This window comes from Anser anser (assembly GCF_964211835.1).
Source record: "Anser anser genome assembly, chromosome: 6".
Classification (NCBI taxonomy): domain Eukaryota; kingdom Metazoa; phylum Chordata; class Aves; order Anseriformes; family Anatidae; genus Anser; species Anser anser.
Genome location: NC_139726.1, coordinates 30,760,360 through 30,787,160, shown reverse-complemented (window position 1 = coordinate 30,787,160; position 26,801 = coordinate 30,760,360). Strand labels below are relative to the sequence as shown.

Genomic DNA, 26,801 nt, shown 5'->3' with positions numbered 1-26,801 from the left:
TTAGAAATGTGTCAGATAAGTAGTAGATATCACACTACTGAAATATTTAAACCATGTTCTCTCCAAGCAGCTTGTATTAACATATTATTCTTTACATACCATAGGGAAAAGCACAGATGTGCACTAATTTGTCACTATTATAACATAGTTTAAAGGTGACAACTCTTCACAGACAGTACCAGACAAAATCCCTGTTAATGAGGTGTTGGGAAGCACTTGTACGCTACGGACAGATAATTAAAGGAAACTAAACCCAAGCGCAGCTACCCAGCTCTGTTTCCTACACCACCCTCCCAACCTCCAAAAAAGACGCCCACGGAGGGCACAAACTCCCTTGCCATGCACTTGTACCAAAATCTTGTTATCGGGTAACTGCTGAAGGGCCCACATGTCTGCACAGGGAAAGAACAGCAATGTATTTGCCATCGCTCATACGAAGTGCAGTTACCTCGGACCTGGATGCCATAAAGACCTGCTCTTACAAAATCCTGACCGTGCTGCTGAAAGTAAATGATTAAAACGAGGTGGACTGAGCGGCTGGTCCAAGCAGACATGTAAATACACGCTTCTTTCCAACCGAATGCTTTGTAACCCCAGCATTCTTCTTCCTGCTGACAGAAGTGACGGCTGTGTTAGCTGGATGCTGCCTGGCTCGAGTTTGGAACGGCGCATGGCAGCACTGCTGTCTGCATCTCCTGGGGGCCGACTTAGGGTTGCAATAATACCTGTGGCATTTGCAAGAAAGGGGTCCAGGGAGAGAGAAATCCCATATTATTAAAAGGGCTTTTTATTTCCTCATTTTGGCAAGCATGCCGTAATCGTTTCTGTCATACACAAACTAAAAGCTTTTTTATGGGGTGTTTCAAGTTCAATTTTCAGCAGGTTTCCAAGGTATAAATGCTTAGGCCTCCTTCCCGGTCCTGACTTTAAGCTCAATTTCAGGCAAGTTTGATGGGGGCGCAGGAATACAAAAGGGATGCTCTGACAAATCTTGTGAAATTCAGCATTTGTCTCTAAGACTGAAAGAGTCCCTGACTTAAAAAAAAAAAAAAAAAAAAAAAAAAAAAAAAGACCACAGTTTGAGCTCAGTTTGCTCTGCAAGGGTGCTAACCAGTGAGCCTGCCTACACATAGCTGGTACCAGCCATGGCACATGGTTGCTTCCTACCTCCAAACAGGCAAGGTGAAAGAAATGTAATTTCTGCCTTTGTTGTTTACGGGAATTTAAGACCAAGGTGGGTTTAGGCAATGTGGTTGGTGGGAAGACTGGAGATGGTGTGTACAGCTCATGGGAGCTCATAGTAGCATGTTCGAAACAGAGGAACATTGCACAAGGAAAGCTTGCCTTCCATGGCTCCACCGTTCATGAAGCATCTTGGTTATTTTCTAATTCGAGGGTTAGAGGATCTCAACTTCTTCAAATTCTATTTGTAATAAAAACAACGCAAGAAACACTGGTTCATCTTCCAAAGAGATTAAATTTTAAATTTCAAATCTCAAAGCTTGTCTATAAAACTTGAAACAATTACAAGTAAACAATAAAAATTGCACAGTAGAATTCTTTGGCTAACATACTTACCTGTTGATCAATGTCCTATTGGCAAGAAAAAAAACCACAAGAATTTCTACATCATATAGATCCTATTTCAAATAAAATTACACAGTCATTGCTAATAATAATACAAAGCATACAAATGTATCTGTGGCACCAAATCATTTAAAATCATGGAAGTAATTGTGGACTCTTAAAACCCAGCTTTGCTAAGGACAGCGCACTTTTCTTTGTATAGCACCTACCAAATTTTTATTTTTTTTAATATCTGTGAATAAATACAAGTTATCTGGCAGTGTGAATTTCCTATTAGCTTCCAAGTTGCAGTCTCTGAATTAAGGTTGGCCTGTATCTGCTGTGACCCAGACACAAGTCCCCTCCTGCAGCCATTCTCTGACCTGACCGGTGCATTACCCAGGGAAGACCTGCTGTTCTCTGAAGCCTGTGCCCAGTACAACCAATCTCACTGAGCCTCTTCCCTTGACCCATAGGTCAGTATTGCTGTGTGCTGGAAGGTTCATGGAGCACAAAACCTTGCTCTGGAAGGTTGCCCAGGCCCAGGGAGGTGTTCTGCACCCTAGACCAAGAGATGCTGACTCTTTTCAGACACGTTTTTCCTCCTCCAGCAAAGGAAACCCCCATCTTAGATAATTCAGGCAATTATTTTAACATCAGAACTATTGTGAACTGATGCTGATTTTTTGCCTTCAGATTTCAACAGTGGGAAAACCCATCCTCTGACAGTTTGCATGCATCAACTTCAATGCATTTGTTACTGAAATCTATAGACTGAAAGCTCCTAAGACTGTTCAATTGGAAACAGCTCAGAGGCATTGACAATGTGCCGAAACAGCAGAGCACCAGAAGCACCGATGCATTGCTTCAACATGGCAATCGATCACCATGCTTCATGGCTAAAGGCATCGGCACCTTATGAACCAAGCACCTCCAGGGACTGGTGTGCCACTTTCTGAAAGACACTTAAGGTTCTTAAATGTTATTGATAGTGTCACCTGTTTTTTGGTTTTGCTTCCTATCTTTGCCATAGTCTTTGTTCACTGTTTGTCCTCCTTCTAACTCAGTATGGATTTTGTTTCCCTTTGATTTTCACCTGGCTTCTCACAGCAGCACAATTTTCCATGAGTTCTGCTCCTCTCCATTATCCATCATATTGGAAATCTTTCCCATCTTCTCTTACCCTTAAAGCCCCTCGCTTCTAAAGAAGCAGGGAGTTTGCCATCTTTGTACTCAATAAATGTGCAAGAAACCTCTCTCTTCACTACATCACATTGACAATAAGAAGTGTCACTTAATTTGAATTAAGTGTGACTTAATCTGTATCAGAAATGACTTACAGAAATCACAAGGCTGCAAGATTAAAGCACTAACAGTGATCATGCATGTATTATTTCTCATCTACAAATGTAACACTGCCATGAATTGCAAACCGACAGCAACATTTACCATACAAAGATCCAATTCAGAAAGTATTCTGACGAAGTTCTTTGCCATGCCATTAACTTAAACAAAACTGACATGTCAATCTTCAAAATGTTGAGTACACGTCAGCAATGGTTGGATGCACATGCCCTCTTACAGCATCAGAAAGAGTTTTGCACAGCTCATCTGCCAGACACAGTGCTGGAAACCTGAAAAACTACGTATTTCAGGAGACGTAATGCACAAGAGGTACTTTTTTATTTTTAGCAACCAGACCTGAGTATTTTTTATGTGAAGCACACCAACCATATATTTCTATACTTACTCAATTCGTATCCCAAGACCTTTTTTCCTCCCCACTCAGTTTGCTCAGAGCTCACTTATGCTTTTAGTCTACAGCTTATAAAGCATCACTCTCCCCACGAAGTTTTTGATTTTGTATTTAATTTGGCCATGAAGCAGCTTTTAAAACTGATTCCATAAGTGATGCTACACCTGCCTTAAACATTCCCTGTTCTCTTCTGTTCTGTTGCTCACTTTCAAACAGCAGAATTTCTAAACAATTCAACTACTTACACTGATATTTTAATTGATTTTTCTTTCCAGTACCTCCTGCACTCAGAGATTTCTTCATTTTTCCCCCCCTGAAATATTCACACAGGAGAAGAGAACATGAGATGTTAGCCTAGCTACTTGATTTGCAGTTCTCCAGTTCTCTACCCAACCATTTAAATACTGTCATTCATAATAGGGTGATATACTGTACTATAAACCATTTTGCAAATGGTACTTCTTGGTATTTTTCTTTTGTGACAAAGAATCATATTCGTTATAAAGGGGGAAGAAATGACTCAGTGCTCACGCTTACCTACAGAAACTGTTTGTGTGTCTCAACAGCTTCTTAGAAAAAAAGGAGGGGAGTCCACTAAGTCACTAAATTTTTTATTTCTTTATAACAAAAAATTTACAGTCTGACAGCCCCCTAAGTCCAGGAGGTTTCTCTTCGTATTAAGCCTGAAATAATCTCCTTCTAATCACCCCATATCTGTGTGCACGTGTCTCAGCAACTGTGGCAAATGCTCTGAACTCCTGCAAACAATTATAACTGCTCTGTCATAGCTTAGCTAAAATTGCAATAATTTCCCATAATCTTGTAAGCAGTGATCTAACACGAGAACCTGCATCACTGGGGCCAGCGTACACCGATGAGTGCGATGGCCAGTGTGAAAGACCTGTAGCCAAGACCAATTTGGATGCAGCGGCACAGTCGGGATTCTCTCTCCAGCACTGCCTCCAATACTTTGCTTCATCAGTGTGTTTCTTTCAAGGCTGCATGCATCTTGCAGCACATGACTCTCAAATGGCCCACGTGCCATTTCTAATGCTCGAGTCAGATCTCCTTTATATTGCAATGCACTGGCTTTTTACCCTCAGAGCATACCCACCATTTCTTGCACTCACTTCTCAGATATAAAACCAAGCCAAACTTGCAAGCACTTGTCACCTGTGGGTCTATTTTAGAGTAGGAGAGAAAGAAACCACGTGGTCGTTTTGGAAGGAAAGCCACCCAACTGCCCCACACAGCCTACCGAAGATGTGGCTGTGAAGGTGAATGCCCACTCCAAGCACATCAACAGCTTGATGCCACTGAGGGTTGTCACAGAAGTGTCTTGCTGGGATATCATAGGCACACATCACAAGTGTACATCCCAAACTCAGGTTAAAAGAGTATAAATGAGGGCAGCTGGATTTCAGTTCAGGTTAGCATCTTGAGTTCATCTCCCATCTTCCTGCCAAGACAATTCTACCACACTGCCCTTGATTTCACCGTTAAAAGAGGATGGAAATACACTTTGTCAAGCAGGCACACAGCAGTAATATGCGACAAAACCCAGTGCTTTGCCAAGAATTTGCTAGCAATGGCAAACGTGAAACAAGAAGAAAAGCCTGACGGGCAACCAGTCTGGACACAATAGGATTATTTGGCTTCTGCTAACAAGAGACTGCATCTTTCCAAGTAAAATCTCATTTTATTTTGTCACCAGCTCTACTCCTCATCCCCTTCGTGATATGCCTCTCTCTACTCCTTATAATGCAGATTACAAATTTGATTGCTATTTGTTTGCTTCCACTTACAACCCTGTCATTGATGGTACTGCTGAATGGAAACAGACCTAATGCTGAACAAAGCGCTGTCCTGCTTCCAGCCAGCTCAACTGTGGTCTAGCCTCATCTTTGGTTTATGATCGTACTGTTTTCAATCCACACCACAGTTCTTAGCCAAACGAATTTGAATAATTTTTCAATTAAGATTTAACAAGGCATTATCAAAATGTTTTTACTAAAACCCAAATATTTTACATCTGTTACATTTGCTTTATGCACTTATTTTGAAATTCTATCAAAAGAGCAATCATTTTTTTTCTGGCAAATTTTATTCTATATAAACCACTATTTCTCACACTTACATTAAGCTGCTCTGGGAAACTAAATCCTGCAGCTGAGTATTTGCGTTACTTCAGTTTTCTCCCCAGTGCTAGCTCATTTCAAGCTTTACAACTCTGGGACAACTGTAAGTGAAATTTATCCTTGTCATACAATGATCTCATTCACCTCAAATTTATCATACAGCAAAGGATCCTGTATAATAAACAGATCATTCTGTTATCTGATTGTTCTCCTTATTCTAACTCATGGAAAATAAACTGGTGTTTTTGTTTTGTTTTAAAGAATTGCGCTACTGAATTATTCCATTTAAATTCAAAATATTTTAGTGCCAACATCTGGCCCATCTGCTGGGATTGCTCCATAGATGTATTGTTAATCACTGGAGTCAGAAGGTTTTTGAAGAATAGGAGGATTGGAGAAAACTGTATTTTAACAGAAGTGCAATGACTTTCATAGTTGATATTTCCAAGATTAATTACAAAGAAGTTATACTCAGAGTACCTACATTTCAAAGACCCTACTGCTCCTCCACCTCCCTCCAAGAGCAATATTCCTTCTTCACCCCATTTACTGTTTTGAGTTTGCCACTGCTGCTTATACTGTAGATAAACACTGGCTCAGAAGTGTTAAATACTAACAGTGCCAATGCTTTTATTTTGTTTTATTTTTTAATTAAAACAAAAGAAGGAATGCTGGACCAACACCCCTGATTCAGGGGTGCATTATCACAAAATGTAAAGGTAGCAAAAGAATTATGAAAATACTTTGAATGCCCAAAGTTCGCCTCATTCAAAAAATTAGGCTAAAGGGCTTTAAATGCGTGCTGTTCAGTTTACTCTTTTGATTGCTTTACCACTATGTAAATCAATTTGTTAATGTTCCTTACAAAATGCATGAGCCAGTTATACTGACAAACACACAAAGCTCATTCGTAATTAGCAGTTAATTAGTAAGAAGGAACAGATGCTGTTAGAGTTTCAGCAGGCGAACAGGTTCTGTAAACAATGCTTATAAATCTAAATGAATTTATTAACCACAATGCAACTGTCAACATTTTGCTGGCAACCATACAAATATGGTGGAATCCCCAAAACATCTTTCCAACATATTAATAATCTCTGTGTCAACCAAAGTCTGTCAGGCAGTCTCACTTGGTAACTGTCATAAGCGTTCTACTTAATCTTGTTATGTCACTTCTCCTTCCTAATTCCTCACTCATGCCCTCAGAGGAAGAGCTCTGGCCACTGAAGTTAGCACAGATACACACAGACTCACCTCTAAAACAGAGCAGCTCCTCAAAACAAAGACGTTTGTGCAAGAGGATTGTTTGTTTTGCACTGATACCTTGAACAAGCTTCCATGAACTGAGAATCAACAGGCAACATGCACAGCTTTGAAAGCAGATCTCAGTCCTGAAGGATTTGCTGTAATTTTCTTTACAACCATTATCACTCAATGAGAGATCACTACTATGAAGGCATCTGCAGATCTCATCCACTAAAAATACCTAAAGGTCAATCATTTCCACTCACCATTTATAAAATGACGCACTCAATAGGCCACTGAATGATTCCGTAGTGGTTTTTTTTGTTTGTTTGTTTTAATTAGCTGGGTAGAGATGGCTCAAATAAAAAGAATGCCTCTTGTAACTATTTTCTAGACGCAGCCTGGAGAAAACTATTAAAGCAGCAGCTATATCTAACAACCATGGTCAAAGGCTTTTGGCTAGGGGCCAGTTCTTAGCCTAAGGGCAACAGTGAAGATACCTTAGTGACCTCGTTCCTGTCAATCCCTGCATGTCACATTGAGATGCCACCTTGATATATTACACCATTTCAGCACTGGAAAATTCTAATAAATTTTTTAAAGTCATATTATGGCTTTCTTTATTGATGTTCTCTTTTATACCTACATTGCTTTCGATCATTCCCTCCTCCTCTCCTACAAAGCGCTCTGACACCTCTTCACCATGCTCTGTACTTTGCTTTCAACATGCACACGTTTTGCAACACCCAAAAACAGCACACAGAAAAGGACAAGAAGACCAAGTGGGTTAAATTCTCTAAAGCTCTGCTGGAGAGCCTGCTTGGTGTTCCTTCTGCAGGCTCCAGACCTGCTTGCTGCCCCACTGGAGGTGACTGGAAGCTCTGAGGCTGGGGGATGCCATTCTCCACCAGCATCAAGCACTGGGCACAAGATTATGGGGATGTTCAGAGCTTCAGAAAAAGCAAATCGTTTCTGCTGAGCCCCTCACCTACTTGTCCTTTCTGCTAGGTTTTGACTGGTTTATCCTGAAGAAACAGACAACCAACAACATTGTACTTGGACAGAATAGATGAAGAAAGGGAGGCAGTTGAATGCCTCTTGCTAGCAGTCAAGAGCAATCTGTGGTTCTTACAGCATTAACTTGAATACCAAAACAGAAAGTTTTCACATCTTTCCTAAAGTTGTTTGATACTATTTCCTTTCATCATTGCCTTACTTTTGCTCATTTCTGAGGTTTTGTCATACAAGTGGAATATTATTTTTGAAATTATGTCCTCTGCCATAGCTAACAGTAATAAACATTGAAATAGTACTCTTTAAGTAAATTCAGTAAAAATAAAGACATTACATTTAATGTGTGTTATACCATGAAGACAAGCTTTTGAGCTGGGAAGACTTATGAGCAAGCCAGCCTGAAATGAAACTTATAAATTCAGCACCTCTCTACCACAAGCCACCAGTTTGTTTCTGTTACAAGGATCAGAGCGTGGCTCCCATTAACTTCAGCAACAGCTGGAGCTTCTTAGGGTCATAGGCAGTAAAAAATTGATAGAAAGTTAATTTCTCTGAAAAATGTATTAATAATCTCATTTATAGATCCTTAGAGGTTTGAAAGCAATACGCACATCACTATAGATGTCAATTTTAGGAAAATAATATTACTGTAAGGCCTCTATAACTCTTGAACATCACCTCAACAGCCTACCTAACATTAATTGGAAACTGATAAAATGACTTTAAATATGTCTGTGGAGCAACCGTACACCACTCACCTCATCTTCATGTACTCAGGACTATCACTACAATTTTTGCAGGCATTTGAGACATAATAGGGGCAATTTATAGGATGGGAGATAGAAAACTCGTGTTTTAGGGCCTGTCAAATACTAGGAGGAGATCAATTAAAAGAAACACAGCAAAAATCTAGTCGTTTTAAGAAAATTCCTTTTTTTTTTTTTTTCCTGCAACAATTTGACATCTCAGGAAGAGAAAACAGTAGAATCCAGAAAACAGGAGGAAACAGATGATTTGGTAGGACTTGGTGATGGCTGACCCACTGACAGACAGGGGAAAAAAATAGAATTGTCTCAATCTGAAAGGTGCTGTTTCTTGCCTTAGCTTACCTTTTTTGGCTAAGGGCCCAAAGAGGTGATTTCCCTGGACTGACAGGTAGAAACCTTAACCTCAGGCAGGGGAGGGCTTAACGCTTGGGTGCCAGGTTTCCAACAGAGCAGTGCACTGAGCTGAACCACATAGATCACTGGGATGAGAACACCAAGATGTGAAAATAGCAGGTCTTTATATTTCAGAGCTGAAAACAAACATTTGCATGCATCCATTTTAACAGAACAAAATAGAAAATGATAATTATTAATAACAGAATCTTTGTTCTAAAAGAAGAATATTCACTTTTGCCAGCCTTTGCCCACCCTGACTGAGCAGAAATCTCATCCCTCCCTAGCAGTTAAGCTATTTTTATTTGACAGTGAAGTTTGTATCTTTCACTGTTTGGAAAACAGAGAGACATAAATGAAAGCAAGTTTCCTGAAATCACACACACAAAAAAAAGTGCATTAAAACCAGGAACTTTTTAATGCTATTTCATTTCGAATATACTTAGGACTACTGCTTTTCTTGAGACAGCATCTGAAAATCACCAGCAGTAGCAACACACGAGAATAGCTTTCCTGACCAAATGAAACATTATTCGAGGCAGGTAAATGTAAAGCTGTAGCTGTTCCTCTGACGTAAGGGCACATTTGATCTAATTGGAAAAAATATTTCAAGTGCACTGGGAATAGTCACTGTTAACTGAATGCAACAACGAAAAAGGAAAAAAGAGCATGCAGACCCGAGGGAATTACCAAATCAATTAACAACTAATTCAGGAACTAATTTCTGTATTGCCTCTTAGCACAAAACTGTATCTTTAATTTCTCCTGCAATAAGCATCACCATGATAGTCCTAACACACTCTGACGCTTTAAATGAGTTTACAAGTATCTCTTTTTGATTGGCTATATAACATTATTTCTTCACAGTTCAATGCAACCATAGCCAAGTGCTCTGAAATATTTAATTATACTGGTAGCTACCAGTTAACAATTTACAGAACCAGAGTGAGTACAAAACATTTTATAACTAGTAATCAACTAATTAAAAACACAGCAAAAATGTGTATGCTCTGATTATAAACAATTGCAGAGGAATTACACAGAAGATTTCAGCACTAGGAGTATTTGGCTAAAAACCATATTCTCGTGTTTGTACAAGCATATCTGGATACTGATTACAGTGATTAGACAGAAGTGTGACAGAGTAAATTACACCTCACAGTAGATATAAATAAATAAAACTATGCCATTTGCCAGTTCCTTGTTAGTTGTGTCATTTCTGAGTTTTGGAAAGCCACCCTCCAGACAGCAATCCTGGATTGCGAAGAGCTATTTTGAAACCTACACAAACACCACCAATACAAAACCAAAGCAGCAGCACTTTCGGTAAGCCCTTCGGATAGAAGACAGCAGCAGCAGCAGCTTACCAGTGGTTTGGGTCTCTGGGAAAGTGAAGCACGAGCTTAATTGCAGGAGCTCTGCAGCACGCCAGATTACCCCAGGCATGTGTGTAACGAAGGCAAGCAAATCCTGGAGTTGAATGGGTCCTCTGGACCCATATGAGTTTGGTCATAACATGTATGGGCCATTTTTACATCACAATATAACCTGATGCTGTATGCAGATGGAAGGGACGAGCCATGGGATAAGCCTTAGCGCTCAGCAGTGGTGGTAGCAGTGGGTAGCAGTCTTACTCTGGCTACACCAGCTTCTTCCACCCTGTCAAGTCAGATGAATTAAGCAAGAAGAGATGCTAAGATGATTGCTTATTTGTTCTCTCTTTTGATAGGCAAAGCAAACATCTACATTTATGAAACCTGCTGCAAAAAGCATTTGTTGTTTACGTCGATGGTGGCTCTCAGGTCTGACACTTGCCTGAAGCACCATGGCACTCTTCGGCGAGTGAGAGGGACTGAGCAAATCGGTTTGACTGACTAGATGTGGCACATGGTCACTTCTAAAAACCTATTTCAAAGACACCATACTTGCCGAAATCCAGGACCAAGATTACATGGCACTGTGTGTTATTCTGCACAAAAATCAGGCACACTTTACAGTATTTAAATCTACCTGTATTTAATTCCTCTTTTTTGTTACACTGTGTTTTAGCTTCTTTTGGTATTTACTAATCAAGAGCCTCATCACTGGTACTGGAGCCTCCCTGTGACAAGCATTTCCTTGGGTCCTTGGGGCCAGGGGCTGCCATGCCAGTGGCTGCGATTGAAGCAGGGTGCCCAGGTGGGACAGGGCTTGAAGAAAATCACTGGAATTAAAGCAAATCCCAGTTTCCCTGAGATTCTCTCCACAGAGCAGTACACAGACGATGTATTAAGAGAGGTCACTACCAAAAAACAATCAAATACAACTTCTGTGCTTTAGCTTTTCTAAGTACATCTTAAAACTAGCACCGATTTTTCCCTGATTAGAATTTTGTTTAAATTGCTTCAGTTACACTCTAAGACCAGGGCACTTGTGAAAGGCTTGAAAATTGACAATGCAATGGCTGGGTGTAACGCAAAAAAAAAAATAAAAAAAAATTCTTGGGAGTACACAACTTGATTTAAAAGTTACTTGGAATAATTGCTGATAATGGCTTGCAAGTCACAACACAACTTCAGTTATTTCAGAAGTTTTGTAACCAAAGTGACATTGAGACAAAGCTTCCCATTTGTTAAAATAATTTAAAAATATTTTTTTCCCCAAGTTTACTGCTCTCTTTTAGAAAATTCAGATGTACATTATGACATTCCAGTTGTCTCTATGCTCATCTACAGGAAAAACTGCAACTTGTGCAGCCAGGAACCAGACTCTTCCTTCTCATAAGTAAATCCGTTTCAGCCACAGTTATGCCATCCAACCACAGGTATCTTGGCTCTGAAAATACTTCCCATTTTTAGTTCAGAGGAAAAAAGACAAAATATGTGATTTCAAAGATTACGTTAATGTACTTAAATGCACAAAGCTGGTATGCAAAGGTCATTTGAAATATCACCTAACAGTAAAGCCCGATAAGATATCCAACTTTCTCCATTAATATAGCCATTTGCAAACAGAGAAGGGAATGGGTTCTGAAGTTCACCTTTGCAAGTCATGGATGGTAAATTTTTCATTATGTCATCAGTGTAATATTCAACGTTAGAACATTTATTTTTAAGCCAGACTTCAAATTTGCTGTTCCTAAATGACGTACCCGGGAACTATGCAGGAATTTGGGGGCACTTCCCTCTTTAAGCCAAGGGTTCAAGCAACCTGTCAAAATCAAACCCTGACCAAAGCTTCGGTGTTGCAGTTTTTGGTAAAAGAGCAGTCAAGGTTATATAGTTCAGCTATATAATAATATGAGCATCTGCGATGAGCGCAAATACCAAATACAAGAATTGCTGAAAGCAGAAAGTCAAGGCCAGCTCTTACGTATTTATTTACACTCTAATCTGGGAGGGAGGGGGTGAGGAGAAAAAAGAGCACACAGCTGCCATCCCAAAAACAGACCTCCCATCTGCCACCCACGATTTGCATGTCACCTTCTCCAGGCTCATTTGTACTTCATTAACTGCCATTGACTTAACAAGATTTATGCAAATGACACCATAGGAGCTCGCTAACTCCCACTGCAATCAAGTGATTATGTATGTACAATTCTCCACAGCAATGAAAAATTAATACATGACAAGCCCACTCACCGCTGAGCTGAGCTTCTTGCTTTTATTTCTCTTGTCGTCTTTTTTTTATTATTATTATTTGAATATGCCCTACTGCAAGACTGCAGAAAACAAAGTAATCTTCCCAAAACGCTGAAAAAAAAAAAACATGCTAGAAAGTATGCCACCCTAAAATGTATAGCCTAATACATACTTCAAAATATTCACTCAAGCCACCAGGAACAAGTCTTCATTTTCAGAATAAACGGGTCTTGAACAGAGGATACTCCTTATCAAGGAAGCCATTCACCCTAATTTTGCTCTAAGTGTAGTATTAGAAATGCTACAGAAAGCAGCTTGAATATTTTTAGTGTAAGCTCCTCTTTCTCAGACGTACAAAACTTTCTGTGGATTTTAACTTTGGGCCAATATTGTTCCAGACAATTTCAGTCTCCCTCTGATTAGCAGAGGGTATTCAGACAGAATATGAGTAAGACTGCAGAAAAAAACAATTACATTACCAATCATTTTAGATTGTGACAAATAAATGAAGCAAAAGTGAAGAAAGTCTGCAGTCTCCTATAATGTCCCCCAAAACGTGGAAGGTGTCAAATGCAATCTTAGCATTCTTTCATTTTTTCTCCTTTTTTTCTTTTTGGAAAGTTAAGGCGTTCAAAGTCCTCAAAGGAAGCTGAGAGCACAGAATTTAAGGCATGCTGTTCCTGCTGTATAAGCAAAAGCTAGGCTCTCATTTTACAGCAATTTTTTTTTTTAGTTACCCCAAAAATTGACCTTCCTGAAATTTCATTCACCCTAGAGTATTTTGGCAAAAGTTAACACTCATATTTTAAAAACTTCTCATTGCTTACATTTTGGGTTTTTGCTGGAAGACAGAAGGATCTCCAGAACAGTTTTAAATGACTTAGCTGAATAAAACCATGTTTAGCACCATAGCAAGAAGTAATTTTTAACATTTAGAAAGGACAGACAGAATAAGAACATTAACTCTTTTCAACCAGATTGCTTCAAGTTAAAGAAAAAGCCATGAAGGATTGAGGTATTTCCTCGCAGGGAAACAAGACTCCATTTACAATTTTGCGTATTTACCCCACGCCCTCAGGGATTCAGGGGCAGACAACAGGAATTAAGCAGAAGGGTACAACTCTTGACTTCTTTGGACAAAAAAAAGCAACAGAAACCTAACCAGCCAAGGGGTAGTCCAAGGCATGCTACAGTCCCTTCTGCTGCGGTGATCTGATTCTCAGACTAAACCAGCTCACACCAAGTTCTCCTTGTGCTGATGTGACTCCAGTGGCTGTACAGGTTGGTATCTGTATCACAGAAAGGCTGTACTACAGAATTAAGAGTAAATCTGTAGCTATGCCAGCACATCTCGCTTAACAAGATGTGTATGTGCATTTAGAGAGCAACCAGGAGAGCAACGAATTGTCCCCCCCCAAAAAAGCACTCCTCTACCAGTTTAAACCGCCTCCAAATACAAAAAAGCATCGCTGTTGATATACAGCGACCATAGCTACGCTGGTTAAACAGCAGCAACAGAGACCATCTCTGGAGAGGAAAAAAAAAAGTGGTTGATGAGGACTTTGCGTCATCTCATCATGTTTTCTACACCTTCTCGTGAGCGTTTTTGAATACATATTCTGTGTTCTCTCCCCAGCAAAAAGAAACGTACCTGCCTAATAACAGTTCTTCCTCCCGACTTTTTGTGTACCCCTCTAGCTTGGAAGAGTTTTCAACATTTCCAATCTCCAAGTAACTGTTTTTTTTGGAGTTGGGAAATACTGCTTCTGACTTTTGGGACACCAAAAGAACAACCTACAGTCAGGCAGCAAGAAATGCATCAGATAACCAAGCCATTGACTTCAACATCTGAACAGTCAGTAAAACTTTTTTTTTTATCAGCTGTTTTTGAATCACCCTTTTTTCAAGTACCACTAAACCAAGCATACAAAATCCACTGTATTTGAATTTCAACCAGAAGTCTCCTAAGGCTTTTTTATTCTTCAATTTGCTAATAAGCTTAACCAACACAACAAGCAGTGATCTGCAAGTACCTGTCTTGCCTGAAGTCTTTAAGGACTATTACTGCCATGCACATATCCTAAGTAGCTATAAAGAAAAAAAAACAGTGCTGACAACAGGTATTAAAACAATCTGGTCACTACATGCTTTTGAAGATGAGAGTATGTGCCTGAAGCTGGCAAAGGCATCTTGCTCAACAGCAGCTTCAAGAAGTCACGGGGCATTTTTCCTAACTGGAGGTTACTCGCGACTGCAGCATGGGTAGTGCAGCAATGTGACTCGCGGGCTAATAGGAGGAAAAACACTGGAAAACATGGGGACAAAGAGATTAAAAAGAGTCTTTTAAGAATATAATAAGATAGCTTTTCCACAGCAACACTGTGAATACTACAATCTGCATTCAACTTCTTGAAAGGAGATTTCTCTTTCTATTCAGTGACCATTTGTCACTGAAACATATCATGATGGAAGGGGTTTCTCATTGAAAGAAGCACAGTAGCATGACATATTACTGAAGTTTTTAGGTCCAAAAGTTCCTTTTCACACCTCTGTCTTATTCATAGTTAATGCACTAAATGAAAGAGACACCATCTTTTCTGTCAGGAATTTCTACTTCCTCAGAGAAATCTCCAAGTGTCTCGCACCTGTAGGACCCACCAATAATAGAGAGTCATATCAGCATTTTAACTCATCACCACCTCTACTGATAAGAGCTCTCTAAATAGTGGGTAGACAAAAAGCTACCCCAGTGCTTAATTCCAGGAGCTTTTTCTGATGGTGAAAGATATATACTGGCTCAAAACTGTATAGTTTATTATCAAAAACCACTTCAAACTAATAGTTTTAAACTGTAATGAAACATTGTCAACATGAATACACATTGCTTTTCCAATTTAAATTAAATGTTTCCAGGTTAAAAAAAAAAAGGTGTTTTCTTTTCTACTCCATCTTTTACTTCAGCTGCTGGGTGACGATGGCCTCCTAACCTTCACTGAAGGCTGTGTACAATGTAGAAATCCTTTCTCCTGACACAGACCGCATATGATGTGGAACACCACTGAGAGAAGCCCCCCACAACACTGTGTGCCATTCAGCCTCGCTTCTTACAGCACCCTTTCTGATACCTCCACAAGTAGGATATGCATCTACTGACTGAAGACCTGCTCAATTATTTGTTTAAAGTTGCTTGTACATGACAAAATTAAATTGCCACAACTGTGATCAATAACAAAAGCAGACACTATGAAAAGACTGATCATACTCTGTACATAAAGTGGGGGTGAGAGGGAGAATTCTTCAATGTAGAAATTCAAGGTGATTGTGGAAGATATTTCATTCCATTGCATTATAGTGTGATCACACTCACAATGCCCATCTTACCTGTCCTACAAGGGCGTTTTTAATCAAATTAATTTAATACAACACCATTTTAGAAAAGAACAGTGTGTACATCTTGAATAAATATTGGAAAAAGTCAGTTCCTCTGGCTGTTTTTTTTTTTTTTTATCCTCAGATGCATCCACAGACCGTTTCGTTTAATTAGCATTACCCAAAAGAATTCCAGCCTGTCTAACCCATCTCATAGGACACAAAAGCTGTAGAAAAAATTGTAGCTTGTTTTACATGCCTGCAATCTCCTCCTCTGAACACAGAGCCAAATACTGAGCTTATCTGGTTTCAAACTGCTATTCTGAATTGCAGCATTTGATTAAAATTTGTCTGCTAAAGATTCATAGACATGACTGCGCTTTTGCTGCCTGATGGTCCCAAAAGGTCTTTTTAACTGCCTTTAGAAAGAAAATCACTACAAATAATTAAGAGTACCAAGCCATTTCCCCTCATTCCCAATAAAAAAAAAATGCAAAGAACCCCCCAAAACACACAAAAGCAACACCAACAGGAGAGCTGTGGCCACTCGATGAGAAGAGGCACGGACTGAGGAAAGGCTTGGGAACATGCCAGGAGGAGGCAAAGTGAGCCTCTGGAAGGCAGGAAAGCAACCAAAGGAGACTGGAAAAGACTGCAGGAAGAAAATGAGCTCCCTTCACTTGGCACTCTTGCTGTCTACAGCACAGTAACTCGCATGAAAGCAAATACTTGCGAACGCTATTGCAGAAACTATTTGTAAAGCATCCCATACAAATGCTTAGTGCGGTGTTCTTAACTGCATGAATTCAGTGTAATTTAATTTGAAAAAGTAAATGATCTCATTTACCCAAACACTTTGCATTAGATTCCAGTATTGCTTTTGCCTTTCAAAGGAGCGTTCAGAGCTACAATTTAGCATTCAGTTTCCGGGCTAATGAAAGTGCATCTAGGCTAGTAAAACAGACCAAAACAAATCCTTGAATTCAAGTCCTGTTGTGTAATGAGGAAGTTTAATTAAGGCCACACATTACAGCTGTAAATGTTCTCTTATATAATAAGGTCTAAATGAAACTGAACCTAATCAAAGTTACAATTCCTTCATTAGCAAATTACAAACAAGAGTGCACAGCTGACACACCGGCTATGATTATCACAACTAATTGCCTCGTTGTTACAAACCAGCCTGAAACTGTGTTCAGATGTCCGTCTGCAATAGCAAATTAGGGCCACATCAGGCTATTTCTGCGATCACAAGGGGCTCTTGTACAGCGCGCTGATTTACCCCTGTCGACGGGCAGCACACGGCCCAATCAAAGCCCGCTCTACAAAGGCAGGCTTTGAAGCCAGCTCAGCCTAGAAACGCGCTCCATATGCAGGCCGGCAGACTGCACTTCATTAGGCCTGTTGTCACATTTTCCCTCTTCTTATTCTAATGATCCTATTTTAATACACATAGGAACCTCTCCTAATTGATGTCAAGTGAGTGACTTCCACATTCATCACCGGAGCACATCAAACAAATCTTGGCGCACAGGCTCGGCATCAGAGTGCTTAAGACCCGAGGTGTGTCTCCAACTACGGAAAGCAAAAAAAAGTGTTTCGGCATACCTGTTTAATTGGGATTGCACGACCGCTTCCAATGCTATCTGTTCTGCTCTCCAGGACCTTCTTCTCTTTGTCTGGGTCACTCCCTTTCCGAGACTGCAGAGGAAAAAGAAAAAGTTTGTGCTCCGTTAAAGGTAGCTATTCACACAGAAGGCACTTTTTTTTTTTTTTAAAAAGCAATTAAAAAAAATTTTGAAATATAAATATAGTCACAAAGCAGGAGGGGAAGAACCTACACAAGTACATGACTGTCCAAAAATTTGAATACTCTGAATACCTACATACCCTCTCTAATTTTTAACCATCCGCTCGTTTGAAATGGGATTTAGGTTTAAAGAGTTAAAATTTCACTGCCTGAAGACCCAGCAGATCAGAAGACACATTTCTCAAGTTTCCAATAGCAGCTCCAAAGAAGAATGAAGGTTCCAGCTTCTCATTTAGAAAATCTAATATATATGCTTGTACATATTTAACAAATTTGTGTGATTTTTAGAAAGGCTATCAGCTATTTAGAAATGTGATTTTATGATGTGGTCTTTGGTCATATTGATTTTAACTCTTTTTCTGCTTTTGGACGGTTAGAAAGTTGGAATTTCAAGAAAAGGTAGCAATTGATGCTGAAAAAAAAGTTTTCTGAACGCAATAAATAAATATCAGCGTAAGGAAGATTAAACCAATATTTAAAACAACAGAAAGCCAAAATAAGGCAATTCAAAAGACAGGAGTGCCCTGAGGAGTAAGCTCCCTGTGCCTGCTTCATGACTCTATAGGAATTTTAAGAAGACATTCAGATTCTGGCCCATTATTGTGAAAGAACGCACAAGTATAATCATTTTGACAGATTTATTTTATTTAAAAAAAAAAAAAGAGCTGAGAGTCATCCTCCTTAATAACTGAACTGACAAGTGACAACTTCACTCCATTACTTTTCAATAGGAACATTACTCACACAATATTGAAAATGGGAAAACATTTTCATGTGCTTTTCAAATCACTGATGATATATGAAACGAATACATTTGCAATGTCCAGTACCACAATGGAAAGTTAATGAAAACCAGAACGCTACAAGATACTGGGTTTGATTTGCAGTATAAAGGGATATTTGAAAGACACCGGGATCAGGAGAACGATCAGAATCGTGGATAGCTAATACCCGTTTTCCGTATTCTAGCATTCAGCGGGCGGAGGGATGGAAGGAGGAAAATGCCCAAAGCAGTTGCCTTAGGAGGCGAGGGGAGGGAAGGGGAGGGAAGAAAGCCCACAGAGGAAGACTTCAAGTAACAGCGTTCTAAGCAACACATTTACCCAGCAGGGAAGCCGTGCTTTTCCCGGCTCTGCCGGGAGTAGGCTCCTATCACTAGTTACTATGGTTAGGGGCAATGGAATGACATGCCAGGGAATTAAACAAAGAATAAATGAAAGAAAGCAAAACAAGTGGGAGGGGTGAAATCCGATGTTCAAGATAACTATTGTTCCTCTTCCTTCAAGACAGATTTCTGAATCTGAAAGTGCCACTTCCCAATAATAAAACACAAAACAATACTTCAATAGCGCAAAGTGTCCCTAAGTGACATTTTAAAGAAACTCAGTGAAGGTAGCCAAATCCTTGGGAGGGAAGTTGTCAACTTGAATGTTTCTTTTTATTTGACTTTTAAAAAGAAAGGATCCCATCTCTGAAAGGGAGACTAAATACCTATGCACTAATTTTTATTTTGTTTTTAAATCATCACATCTTCTATTCCGTACAAATAACTGCATCAGGAAAGAATACACTGAAGATAGAAGGGAAATACCTATATACAAAATATTGCCAAGTGCTAAAAGTACAGAAATATAGGAATGTATATTAAGCAAATTCTGTTTTAGCTGCTGATAATTACAGAATACATAAAATGTTCAAGGGGAGAATTTTATCAGGCTCCACTGTTCAAAAACAAAAAAAAATTATAGTAAAATAGAGAGAGAACCTGCTCTTTCATAGTTTTGCATCTATCCATAATGCACATATTTCATTTTATATCCAATAGACTAAAAAAAAAATCTAAACCATTGTGTATCAACATTTGCTAGGACTTTTTCTGATGTCATGTTTACACATTAAGTAGTTCTATTTAAAGCTTCATTAAGGCAAACCAGAGAAAGTCCAAAAAAACAACAGAACAAAGCTGCATGAATATCATTTGACCCATTTTCCCTTTGCATTAGAAGTCATATGCAGATTTCTGTCAATTCAAAACCTTACACCAATCAGGACTGCGAAATAAGATTGCTTCAGACCCAGACTGATACAGCACCTGAGTTTGGGCACCAGCAGAATCCTGTATCAACAGTCCAGAGAGTCCCAAAAGTACAAATACTGATCTCCAATATACTGAAATAGAGTTCATTTTAACTTTTAAGAAAAGACACTCTCACAAATCTGCAATAATGTAAGACAGGTTATACTGAATACGAGAAAGGAGATGCATCTTACTGCACCTGAAGTTCATTCGCCCCATACGTAATCCGACAAGCAGTTGCAATCAGTGCTTTGCTCAAGTGTGAATCCTCACCTGTGCTACACAATACTATTTAGTTGTTCCTGTTTGTGCAGTGCACAAAACAAGACATTTACCCTTCTGCTTTATTCGACCTATTTTAAAGCCCAAGTGGAAAGTCAGCTATTGCAACGATAGCTTGACAGAAAACATGAATATCCAACAAAGTTGAAAAGATCATGTACTGCACACAATGCACTGAAACACAAATGTGTTTAAAATTCTCAACACTATTCCAATGCAAAATCTGTAATAGATTTAAGAAAAAAAAAATCACATCTTTTTTCTGCTTAACCAATTTTTCTTCCAACACTGGAAGATCTTCACGGAGAAAACTAAACCTATTACCTATGCTACATAACAAGGGTCAATTTGCAATTAAACAAATGTAAGCAATAAAGTCATAAGCAAGTAACAGTCTAGGAAACAAGCACAGCAAAAAAAGAAAATACCCACAGCTAACTAAAATATTTTTGATTTCCCTCTCTGTTCATAACTAGACAGGAAATATTAGTCATCTGTTTATTCAGTTAAATAATTCTGGGCTACAACTTGGTTGATACGGCATGAAACCTTTTAGAGCAGGGTCAGTATTAAAGTATTTCAGGACTGGGATTACAAGGCAACTCTGCACTGCATTCAATATGACCAGATCTTAAAAGACAGAAATATTTCTGAAGAGACATTTTTTTCCCCACACCACTTATTTTTCCCTTAATTTTTCCCCAGTTATTTGGCTTTAAGACAACTGCCAATATCCTCTGTATTAGAAAATTTGGTTCTCCCTGTGCTATCAGCTATCGCAAACCAGTCAGTTCATTCTGTTTATAGCAAACAGCTGATTTCATATTCTTCTCAGACCTTTGCCTCGACTGTAGATATATGTGTTTCTCTTTATTCACTTTCTCAAATTTACACCTACTCAAATATAAATCACCCCCAGTTTTCCAAATGTCAACAACATCTAAACAGCCCTCACAGCATTTTATGCATACTTAAGACAGGAAACGGTCGGCAAATGCTTTTGACAGACGCTGGAGTGGTCTCGGCTCTATTCCCAGATTTATGACTGCACTCGCAGTTTCTAGGATGACACTGACATCTAGTGGAGTTAATAACTCATGAGTACTCCTCAACAGGAGCCACTATTCCCGCAATCGGAGGGAAAAATCCACACAATTGCTACAAAATGTCAGTGTCAAAATTGACAAGCTTTTGTACGACACTCACTTCTGCATTTTTGTTGTTAAAACTCCCGGAACAAAAATGCATCATTTTAATTACTTTGTAGGAGTTTGAACAGGTAAAGTTTTTAATCAAAATATCACTGACAAGATGGGCACACCAAGGGTGATCTATGGGACTCTGTGCTGTCACTCAGCACTCCAAAACTATAACAAAACTTTTTACTTGCTAAAGGCTGAAAGACGGGATTTTGTTTAGATTGCAAAACTTTTTTTTTTTTTTAAACCATTTTTATAAGTGTTTTCCTGGATACAACTGAGGAGCTAGATAGCTTTGGGAAGTAAGCACGGGGTCATCTTTGGAATACAAAATACAAACTTTTTATGATGACTGGGGAGACTTTCTAAATGCAACTGATGTGTAGCTACCATCACCAATGAGTTTGTATGCAAGCCCACAGGATTTCTGTTTATTATAAGGACTTGTTAGGAGAGTATCAAAAAAAAGATTACAAAACCCACAATTACACAATCCAATCCCAAAGCTTTCAGCAAGACCGCTAAAATAAGGGAATCGTCACTCAAGGCTTCATTACTTCCCAAAGCAATTGTGCACACCAAAGATCGATCATAGTGGACCAGTCACGCTTCCTATTTAGTAACTTTTTTTTTTTTCCTCTGCAAAAATCACATGGTCGGGGAAGATAAAGTCATTTTAATCTCCGTCATATCTTTAAGCCCTGGAAAAATAAAAGTGAATTGAGACTGTATAGTAACAAAAGCAGCAAGGGGTAGTTATTTTCCAGTACCCAGTGGAATTCCCATGGCAAACACTGTGACCTCTCTATAAACACTGGATACTTCACAAAGAAGCCCCAAGTCAGCAGTATTATTCAGCACAAGGGCAGGGTTTAGAAGCAGAAACCCAGCTTTGTCTTCATTACTGATGGTGGGAAGGCTGGCAAACCTGGGAATCTAGACAGAGCTCAGAATTCAAGTCAGACAAAGGCTCCAGAATTCAACTACTGAAATTCCCAGTATGGAAACATCACCTTACTTAGTCTCTGTTTAAGTCCTTAAACAGAACAGCCCCACTGTAATTCTAAAATGCTTTTGTTTTCAAGCCTACAGATCCATCTCACCACTCCTGTCTGGATTAGACCAGCTCAACTCAACCAGGTTGAAGTTCAGGCCAACACCACAGAGCACTACTAAAAATATAGCAATAGTCTCTTCCTGGGCTCACTCACCGTGAAGAGGTTGGATCGGCGCTTGGACTGTTTACGGACAGGAGTTGGTGTGTTGGCAGTGGGAGGAACATCAATCCGTAGCTCCTTCTGGCTGGTGCTTGGAGTTGATGGGACAGAGGAGGAGTAATCACTTAAACTCCCTCCTCCATTACTGGTCTGCAAGGATTAAAGTTAGTTTTAAACAGTGATACACTGCTTTCAAGAAATTGCAATCCACAGCTGTATTTTATTTAGCTCTGATACCTACAAATAGCAGCCTAAGCTCAGGAACACAGCAGGCCTGCCCTACTGCCACTATTCCACCCATTTCCTTTCCAAGCCTTCAAATATATTTTTATATATATATATATTTTTTTTTCCTATAGCCTTAATTTTTGAAAACCTAGATATTTGTTGATGTGGTAGGCACATTGTTTATATCCAGTTATGGGTATATTACGTAGAATGACAATTTCATTTGTTTTACTAATGTAAAAGTTAAGCAAAACGCTAGGGAAAATCTGTAAATTCTATTTTTCTACTTCAAAATTGGTAACCTGAATTCTGCCTCGAACCTAAGAAAAAATACCTAGTGCAACAGCACTGCATAGCTGGACTAAATCCTAGTCTGGAATCATCAGTCCACTGAGAACTAATCAAGAAAATTTAAAAAAAACACAATGTTGTGAATACCTATTATAGTAATAGGTACTTGAGACATTTGCTGAAGCCATGAAATCCATTGGTACAGGGATACAGAATTTAAAGGAAGACATTCCAATTTATTCAAAATAGCCAAAACTGTAAAGTTACATCATAGTCTCATGAGAAATAAAGTAGTCACTCAGTAAGCCAATTAATGAATTGATGCAACAAGCAACTAATAGCAGGAAAGTGAAGAAAATAGACAGATTGGAAAGTACCAAAAGGTGATTAAAGTCTTGATTTTTATGAGATATAATGAAAGAGTACTAAAAATGATGCAGACAGTCTGGAAGCACAAAAGCACAGTGTTTTTTTTTTTTAAATCAGGTGCATGTATATCCTTTGAGGGTATACTGCATATGTTGAGTGGGGACTGATGCAAAGCAAAGACTGAAATTTCTGTATGCATTTGAAGAAAAGCTCAACAGGAGAGCAGCAGCATACGGAGATTTTGGACAACTCACAGGTAACTTATGAGGGGGGAAATAAAGGTCTGTAACACTTGTGAGAAGGTGCAAGAGTATCTTTGAAGTAGTCAAGTTGCCTAAAAGAGGTGAGGAAAGAGGGTAAAACAGAGTATTCATGGGATGTCTGGGGGGAAAGGTTCTCCCATGACATGAGGCAACTAATTTTAATTGCTGTAGCTAGGAATTCACCAGGTAAAGTTGCTTAACAGGAAAAGAAGGCACTCCTGTGTTTCCTCTTCAGCGCTGCTCCTCCACCAGCGAGTGACCTTACACACGCATACAAAGCTGCCATGCGGAGGGCACTCTGCTTGGGAGGCATCAGCAGGGCCAGGACTTCCCATGACACACACGTTAGAGGTCACTGTATGGACCTCACATTGCAGGCAGAGGTGAGCCATCGAAATGAAACCTCTGAAGGAGATCCAGGTAGAAGACAATCCTTCTTTACATCATCCAGTTGAAGTTTCTTTTTGCATTTTCAAATTTATTTTTTCTTTTAAAATTCAAGAAGAGAATGGTAAAAAGGAAGAGGCACAAGTCAAGAAACTCATGCTTGGACCAAAGGGCCAATTGATGCAGTCAGAAATCCAGGAATACCCCTTCTGAAGTCATTGTTTCTCTGTAGACATGCTCTTCTTCATCTCTATGTGACAAGATAGGACTTACAGTCCACCAAGTGAACTTTTTTATGGAGAAAATTGTTCTCTTTCCCCCTGAAGTATTAAGAAAAGGATATTAAATTTAATCTCCCCTTCATTCTGACTGAATCGAAGAAGGATGGCTGCCAGGAAGCCAGAGATAGCCATACTGGAAATAACAGAGGATTTTGACCAAGTTTTTCCTACAACACTTTCAAGTACAAAGAAGTAGCAAGCAGAATTTGGAGATGGACCAAGTGTATAAACCAAAGATGATGGAAGAACAAGAACTGGAATTGAATTATCATTTTTAGTGTCCTAACAGTGAATAATAATGAGTGATGAGCAGGACTACCTGGGAAGAGCTGACCTTAATCTACACCACATTCACTCTTCTTTTCTCTACGACTTCTTGCTGAGACAGCAAGTAACACACCAAATGGACAAGAGAGTTAATACCTGCAAGAAGACACACGCAATCTGTGATAGTCAGTGACCACCCCTCTGGAGAAACACAGGAAGAAGCAAGGCTGATGAAAGGTCTACAAGGAGGAGATCTGAAACTTCAGCCACTATAGACTAGCATTAGAGATGAAGACCAAAGACAGTGGAATAAGTAACTGGTCTAAAGAAATTGCGTTTGGGCGAGAATGGTGAGGACCCACTGTTCACTTTGCCGTGACAGAACCAAACGTGCGAGGGAATGAGGGAGTGGGAAATCCAAGCAAGCAACCAACACTGGGAACCGAGTGGGTTGAACACATTTAAGATTAAAACCACGCTGCTGAAAGGCTCAAGAGAAGAGGGGAAAAAAGATGACAGTACACAATGAAAACAGGAAGAAGATCAAGCTTATGCCTCGAAAATTTAGAAGCTTCTAATAGAGAAAAGACAGGAAAACAGTAAGAAGGAAGGACTAAAATACAGGTACACTGATGACAGGATTTGAACCATAAACTCTTTAAAAAAGTGATGTGTTCGGTTCTATGTTCTGTTTCATAATAATATTGATCAACTTAAAAAGGTGAAGGCATATAGCTGTCAACTAGAAGCAGATAACTGTGGTAGTTTAACAACCCGCTGTGCCCGGGGCTCCTCTCCACAGGGGCTCTCTGTGAGCCGCAGCCTCCTTCGGGCTGCGGTGTGGAGACCTGCCCTGCCATGGGACCCGTGGGCAGCAGGGGGACAGCCTGCTCCACCGGGGCCTCTCTCCTGCCCTCCTTCTGCACCGACCTCGCAGGCTGGAGCTGGCTCAGCTCTCACACGGGGCTCAGAGGCCTCCCTGCAGCCCCCGCCACCACAGCCTTACCATGTACACACAGTACAGGCCACCCCTCACCTCCGTGAAAAACATATTTAGGAATTATCATTAAAATACACATTCAACAGCATTCATCACGCTGTATTCACAAAGTTCATTTCCATCAACAAAAAGAATTCCGCACACCAAAGTCAACATGACATCACAATGCTGACAAAGGTGGACAGTTTACACGCACTCCACCTTTTGTCCCTTTAACACCTTACAACAAATTCTGCACAGTTACTACACTCCGGCAATGTCCAGTCCACATTTTGCCTGTTAACTCCCAGTTATCATCCTTATCCCAAATTCTGTGCCCTCCTGCTGGGCGCCAGAAAGGACCGTGGTGTTTTCACACCAATGGGCAGCTCAGCTCCACCACGCTGCTCTCCCACTCCCCCTTCTCAACACAACCTTGCCACATAAATATAACAATGCGGATTTCTACCCTACGTACTCATTTACTCATAGACGGAGGACTTTAAGGATTCCGTAAAATTTTCCCTTTTTAATATTTTGTTATCTAAGAGAAATGCTTTATATTTATTCCACTGAAGTACTACTTCATGGATTTTGAAGTGATTTATTCTGAAGGAGTAACTGCTAAACAAAGATACATACATGTTGGGCTTTCTAGTCCCCAAAGACAGATGCTCGGATACAGACTTCTATAAAAGAAGTCCTGCTGGCAATGTCTCTCTTCACACACGTGTACCTCCACTGGACTTTCAACTTTGTAAATAAAATTCTGAAATGGTTTCAAAATATACCGTTTGGAAAACAAAACAAAACAACTATTTCAATAAGACTTAAAAGGAAAAAATATTCAAGGCATGAAAGCATTGAATACCAATACTAAGCAAGCTCCAACTCTTACCAAGACTACCAGTAATTAGCAAATAAATCCACTTAGCTGCTATGAAACACCTGAATAGAGAGAATGGGTTTGACCAGAACAAGCTCTGACATGACTTCCAAGTTACAGCCTGCGCAGACAGAAGCAATGAAAAATGCAACCAGACAAGCACTTGGAAAGCATATCCTTGGTAAAATCTGAGCCTAATACACTCAAAGAAATAAAGCGTGGTGAGTGGTCTCTGTCAGGTAGTTTGCATCAAGTAGGAGTCCAGTGACCTTGCCATATTAGATTGTGGAAAGCAACTTCCTGCAATCTGTATGCAAGCATTTAATAACAAGCTCACTGGAGTGAAGTACCGAATTTAGGGCACGTAGCAAATAACTTTGATTCACAGAATTTAGAA

The 26,801-nt window shown here is 39.6% G+C and overlaps 1 protein-coding gene across 11 annotated transcripts in view; it reads right to left on the bottom strand.

The window, feature by feature from the left end:
• AGAP1 (ArfGAP with GTPase domain, ankyrin repeat and PH domain 1) overlaps nucleotides 1-26,801 on the bottom strand; it is a 375,831-nt gene that overhangs the window by 170,623 nt on the left and 178,407 nt on the right. For all 11 annotated transcript variants that reach the window (XM_083841487.1, XM_083841488.1, XM_083841479.1 and 8 more), the window contains 2 exons: nucleotides 22,448-22,603; nucleotides 17,477-17,569 (listed from right to left, as the gene is read on the bottom strand). In XM_083841487.1, the coding sequence (XP_083697613.1) occupies nucleotides 17,477-17,569; nucleotides 22,448-22,603 (249 nt within the window). The remainder of the gene's footprint in view (nucleotides 1-17,476; nucleotides 17,570-22,447; nucleotides 22,604-26,801) is intronic.